Below are 6,245 nucleotides of genomic sequence, written 5' to 3'. Positions count from 1 at the left end.
AATGCTAATGTTAACCCCCCCCCCAAAAAAAGCAAGTTTCTTTTTATATTATGGACATAAATAATAATATACTGCATTAACAGTGTGTGGTGTTTTGTTTTAAGCATGTTAACGTTACGTGCATGGAGATAAACGGTTGAATAGGAAGTCTATATTTTATTTTAGGTAGGTTAACGTTAACGTCTCCGAAGCTAACATAAATATACGTTTAGCCGTTAGGGCAGTTTAGTTAGTTAGTTGTATATTAACAAATTATTATACAGAACAGTTAGCTTAGCACGAAATAGAGGTGGTAAAGACGAGTCAAAATGCTACATCAAATTTACCCTACTTTTATTTTTGTATTATTTTCCGCTGTTCGCAAGTTAACGTATGTTTTTTTTTAACTACATACATGTTGTCCGTTAACGCAACACAATGCTGTTACATTTCGAATTTAGTGTGGAATTGCCAGGCAACCACGGCCCATAGTTGTTACAATCTCATTCTATGTTCTAAAACGGTCGGTTGCCTTGACAGTAGCCTGCAGAATGTGACATCACAATCGAAATGTTGATTCTACGTTTCACCTTGAAAGCTTCTCAAAAAGGACATGCTGTGTTATTAATGAAACCGCGGTTATACGCTGTTCTTAACCTTTACCCAGTTTATTACAAGACAAGCTCTCTCCCTTTTGAGATATCAGAATGTGAAAGTCGTACCTCCACCCCAATACAGTGGATGCAAACTGAACTTTGTGCTCAAGGCACTGAATGAAAATGCATATGAATAACTTCAACGTTTTACTCCAGAAGAAATAAATTCCATCAATGTACATAATTCTGGTTGTACTGTGAAGTTTCACCAGTGTCCTACTGTTTTTTGGTGCTGATCTCAAAGTTGTTATAGCGTATCCATATTCAACATATTTACTGAGAGATATTCGTACACAGCAACCACTGTAACACTTAAAACACATATTTCTGTTACATTTTGTTTTTCATCAGTGGTGCTATTCCATTTTGAAATGTCACTGTGATACATTTTCAGGCTACTAACCCCTGTGACTTCACTCCCTCTGTTAATAGATAATGCATGCCATTTCTGTTTATTTATAGCTGCTATGGGTGTGTGAAGTTGGCTGCCGGGGTTTTCATTTCTACATTAGCACTTTTTTTTTTTTTTTTAAATGAGGGAACTTCCTTTTGAAGTGGAACAGTAATTGGATTTCTCTGCAAATAAGTATTGTCTTATGTTGTGGCTGGCTCCAGCTCCTGTGTGTACGTTGCACACTGGGCTCCAGCTAAATCCATATGGTAGCCAGCAGATTAAATGTGCTTATTTCATGACACTTTAGGCCAGAGGATTTACGACGTGAGTTTGGTCGTTATGGGCCTATTGTAGATGTCTACATTCCACTTGACTTCTATACACGGCGGACAAGAGGATTTGCTTACATTCAATATCCTTTATTCTTTTAGTTTTGATTTGAAAATGGTGTTTTCACAGAGGGATTGTGAAAGTCTGACTTTTTGGTTGACCTGACCTTTTCACGTCACACAAGTGTTTATCCCATTGCATGGGAATGTTTTTTTTTTTTATTTTTATGTCATTTTCTTTTCTAAGAATTGTATGTTATCTAGTATATTGTACACAGATTTAACCATATTCCTAACCAATATTTCTTCTGTTGTTGCCTTAGAATGGTAAAGATACAGTTCTGGAGACTCCACACCAAAGAAAGTTGAAAGGCGGTTGTAGAGTAGATTCAAGCCAAAGACACCCAGGCAACAAGCAGTAGTGGAATTGGGAAAATAAAGAGAGAGCAAAAGCATGAAGATACAAAGAGGAGAAAAGAGAGCACCAAGGCTTCCATTTGTCTACCAAAAGGGAGGAAAAGTGTTTATTGGGCAAAGACAAGCAGGAAACCTCAAGTTCTTCTGCCAAGACAATAAAGATCAAGCTGAAGGTCAAAGGTCAAGCATGTTAAAGGTAACAAGCCAAACTTTTTGTATCCTACTGAATCTGATCATCAATACTTGTCTTGTCCTCACAATTTGAAATCACAAATGGGTCTATTGGTTCAGTTTTATGTTTAATTTCAGACTGAAGACAATAAAATTTCATTAATTTTCACTTTTAAGTCATTACCTGAACTAGTTGATTTTTCACCACACTGATCTAACTCCAGTAGCTGTGTTTCATAGACTGCAGCTGTCAACCTGTGTTGCAGCCTTTTTTTTTGTAATTGTTGTGCATGTGTGCAGCCTTCTCTGCCCCAACTTTCCAAATTTCAAAATAAAAAGGCCTTAACAATACAGCACGTTTGAAGATGTACGGGATGCAGAGGACGCTCTTCACAACCTGGACCGCAAATGGGTCTGTGGGCGTCAGATCGAGATCCAGTTTGCCCAAGGAGACAGAAAGAGTAAGAACGATTAGCATTCCTATCTAAGCAGCATTTACCTATTGTAAAGCCGCATTCAGTGTTGTTTGGAAATATTGAGTTTGTAATTACCTAATGTCCTGATGTGAATTTGTCCATCAAGCTCCTAACCAGATGAAAACCAAGGAGCGCCACTCCCCCCGAAGTTTCTCCCGCTACGATGACGACCGGGATCGGGATAGGGATAGCCGCCGAAGACGGTCCCGGAGCCGCAGCTACGATCGACACAGGTCCCGAAGCCCCTCCTATGAGCGCCGTCCTCGGAGGTCGGAGAGCCCCAGAGAGTGAGTTGTTGGCCAACTTTATTTGTACTCGGGGAAAGAAACTTAAAAAACAAACAAAGTTTTATAATTTAATCAGCACTCAGTGACAATCCTGTCCTATAATGTGTGTAGTACTTAGGGCCCGGTATCTAACTGAAATACTTAAATACCGAGCGGAATAGTTGGTCCGATTTTGGGAAATATCTGGTCAGACTATAAATATACAAGACGGATCTTAATCAGGAAACTTTTCTGACCTTTTTATTTAATTTATGCAAAGTTCTTGTTGGTGCATTGATCACTTTGGCATATTGCTTTAAATGGAAAAACAACATTTGGTATATGGTTATCATATTGGCTCCTATATCTTCTATTTGCAGTACCCCAGCCTAAGAAGTTATAACAGAACCAACTGTGACTTCAGATAATATCTAGGTTAATCTGGGTAGGTTTTAGGTTCCTCTGTTATTTATTCCCAAACACACTACTACTAAGAAAGAAGAAGATCATCAAAATCAAAGAAGACTGAGGATTTAATCCTTATTTTATTGTGTTTACTTTCTGCCTCAGTGGAACTGGTATAACCCCGCCCTGTCTGTTAAAAAAGAAGAAGCAAGAAGCCACACACTGCTTAACTACAATAACTCATTGTTCTCTTACCTGGATTAAACATGTGGCACCTCATGTTGAAAGATACATCCTGAAAAACGAGTTTATTTTTATTTCCGTCTTCTCTACAGCTCTCGGTCCTACAGTCGACATAGACGGAGCAGAAGCCACGAAAATGAAAAGTATGCTTATTTGTCATCTTGCAGTATTTAACATAAACAAGGGCTATTGTACTATTCTTAAACTTTACAACGCGCACATTTTCTCATTAAGTAATAATCTTTCCACCAGGTACAGAGGTCCTCCCCGTGAGCACCAGAGGACACACCATGAACCAGGCTCACGTAGCCGCTCCGCGTCTCACTCCCCTTCAGCCTCCAGAGCCAGGCCCAAAGGTAAAAAGAGCCAATCCAGGTCCCACAGTCCGGCTGAAGACTTCCACCCAACCTCCAGCTCCCAGAAACAGTCTGTGGGACGATCTCCATCCCGCTCCTACTCTAGATCCATGTCCCGGTCACGCTCTCGCTCCAGGTCCTGGGCTGGACGCAAGTCTGGAGGCCACTGACCTCGGAGGCCCTGATAATCTGTCGGAGGATGTTTTTGTTTAGCTTTCAACTATGATAACTGGAGTGTTATGCTCGTTTGCATTTGTTTATCATTACGTAATGGAGGAGTCTGTTGCCAAAGGAAAGAGAGCGGCAGGAGCTCATTTTTTTAGCATTGTGAAAAGTTTTTTTTTTTTTTTTCTGAAGTGATTGATGAAAGCACAGCAGATTCTGGCTGAGTTTGGGCAAAATTTTTTGTACTTGTAATGTCGGTAGCTGAAGGTGGAAAATGATACGGTTTGGCGTTGCCAATATTTTTGTACTTTGCGTTAGCAATATTCACATCCGTTCATAAAGTTGTTGAAATGCCTGTCTCTATTTGGTTCCATTGTTTGTGTATTATGTAAACATGAATAAAAAGTATAACTTCAGGTCCTGACGTACCAGTGTTAATCAAGTATGTTAGTGTCGATGCCTGGTTTGTGGCATTTGTAATTATACAGCAGGCAAACTGTCTATTATAGTAGCTGTTAATTACTGTGGTAATGAATGACATGAAATGCAATGAGTTGCCACCGAATACTCTGTCCAGAATTTCATGTGACAATATGAGATGAGCTGCATTCATATTAATGTCCTTTGTTCAGTGACTGAAACGATCAGTTGAATATTTTAAGTGTTCCTTCACTGTTACCCTAGTTTTAATGGTTTTACTTCTTTATCAATAAATGAATAAATTCTCTCCGTTCTCATTTTTTGAATACCTAAGCTGTACTGACTACAATTGTAAAGGCACAAGTTACTTTGGCCAAGAACAGATCTATTCTTCAGCTATACAATCTATACAACAATAAACCAAGTGTAATATAAATTAGAAGATACTCAGGCACAGACAAAAGTAGGGGGGAGGGGAAGGGATTTATTTCTTCTGGCAAAATTTTGTCATCAATTAAACAGTGCATTCTTTTACATATGCTTTTTTTTAAACACCAATTGATACCAATCTTAAAAACAGGGCATTTTGATCTTTTCATCTTCGGTGACATTTTTATCAGTGGGACAAATTAACAGCCAATTCATTACATGTTTTAAATTTAGAACAAGGAGACTTTACCATGCACGACTCAATCAGGGCAAGAAAGAAAATGTTTACATGAACAACCAATAGAAGATAATAGTTATACAGCATTGGACCAAGTTCAGTTGTCAGCTGGCGGAAGAACAGCTGAGAAGTGAAGGTGGTTTGGATTAAAACATTTGGTCAATTTGTGGCATTGCCACCTAATGAAACTAGTCAGTTTCAGCATGGGTTTCAACTTAGGCACAAACAGGTCAACTCAAGATTAAAAGCATCACGCTTACGCATACTGTAAGCACATTCGGAACTCAAATCCATACATAAGAAAGTCTCCTCTAGGATCAAATTGATTTGTTACTGTTTTGCTTAATTTGCATTTAGCATCTTTCACCCTACACTGCATAATACAAAACAATAAAAAACATGTGCAAGATCTCTGGAAAGATAACAGTGCAGGGGTACTGACAAATGCTATCGGCAGATTTAATTTTTTTAACAAAAATATTCTTCAGTATTGAAGTCAAGACATTGAAGTCAAGACATGTCCTTAGCATGTCTTATACATTCAGTGTTATTACTAAAAATACTTTTGTCAGACAGGCCTCAAACTCGGCCTGCAAATGTACATATGCTACAAGTACTTTATACATTTCATTATTTACATGGCTCTTGAACACACTAACAAGCTCTCATACTTTGTTTTGTCATCTTTAGGCTGGCCATAAACAGCTCCAATTCTGCAAAGGGAAAGCAAAGAGCGCCTCAATAGAGGATTGAATCACAAAAATAGAGAATCCATAGGGAGATAGTCAATTACGCCTCCATCATGTCTATAGCATCCTGGCCTGTAACTTATTAAAAACTGATTGCAGTGCAAGAGGGTAAACAAGAGGCAGAGGCAAAAGGCAAAGAGTGTCTGTTGATTATGGGATGGTCAATCATTAAGACCTGTTTTGTAAACACAAACACCAGCCTCCTGCCTCATGAGGAGTCCCTTGAGCCACTTCACTTCAGAAACTTGCCTCAGCTCTGCCTTACCTTGCTTACAAATGCGAGCAGCTAACAGGACCACGTTATGAGACTTAGAAAGTGAAACTCAAACAGTCCCACGTATAAGCCAGGCCCTCTTCCGCATGTTAGGCTGCTGCACTGTCCTGAATAGGCGGAGACTGAGGAGTAATAACAGTACTGATTGGAACAGATGAACAGTCAGAAGTGACCAAGGGACTCAAACCTGTTCACCACTCGGGCTGGCAAGGTTAAAGTGGCAATGGCAACATTGCCGACCACACAGAAGATGTCCAAAAAAGAAAAAAAAAAAAAAA

The 6,245-nt window shown here is 39.2% G+C and overlaps 1 protein-coding gene across 1 annotated transcript; it reads left to right on the top strand.

Moving 5' to 3' along the window:
* The first annotated feature begins 1,460 nt into the window (after positions 1–1,460).
* On the top strand, positions 1,461–4,584 carry srsf10a (serine and arginine rich splicing factor 10a). The gene is given in 7 exon segments (XM_035671892.1): positions 1,461–1,831; positions 1,834–1,873; positions 1,875–1,990; positions 2,312–2,407; positions 2,529–2,709; positions 3,429–3,479; positions 3,589–4,584. Coding segments are annotated over 7 exon segments (777 nt in total). The 5' UTR covers positions 1,461–1,812; the 3' UTR covers positions 3,863–4,584.
* Positions 4,585–6,245: the final 1,661 nt, after the last annotated feature.

This window comes from Morone saxatilis, unplaced genomic scaffold, assembly GCF_004916995.1.
Source record: "Morone saxatilis isolate NCDOM2014 unplaced genomic scaffold, NCSU_SB_2.0 Contig24, whole genome shotgun sequence".
NCBI classification, from domain to species: Eukaryota; Metazoa; Chordata; class Actinopteri; family Moronidae; genus Morone; species Morone saxatilis.
This window is presented reverse-complemented; position numbering and strand designations above follow the sequence as displayed.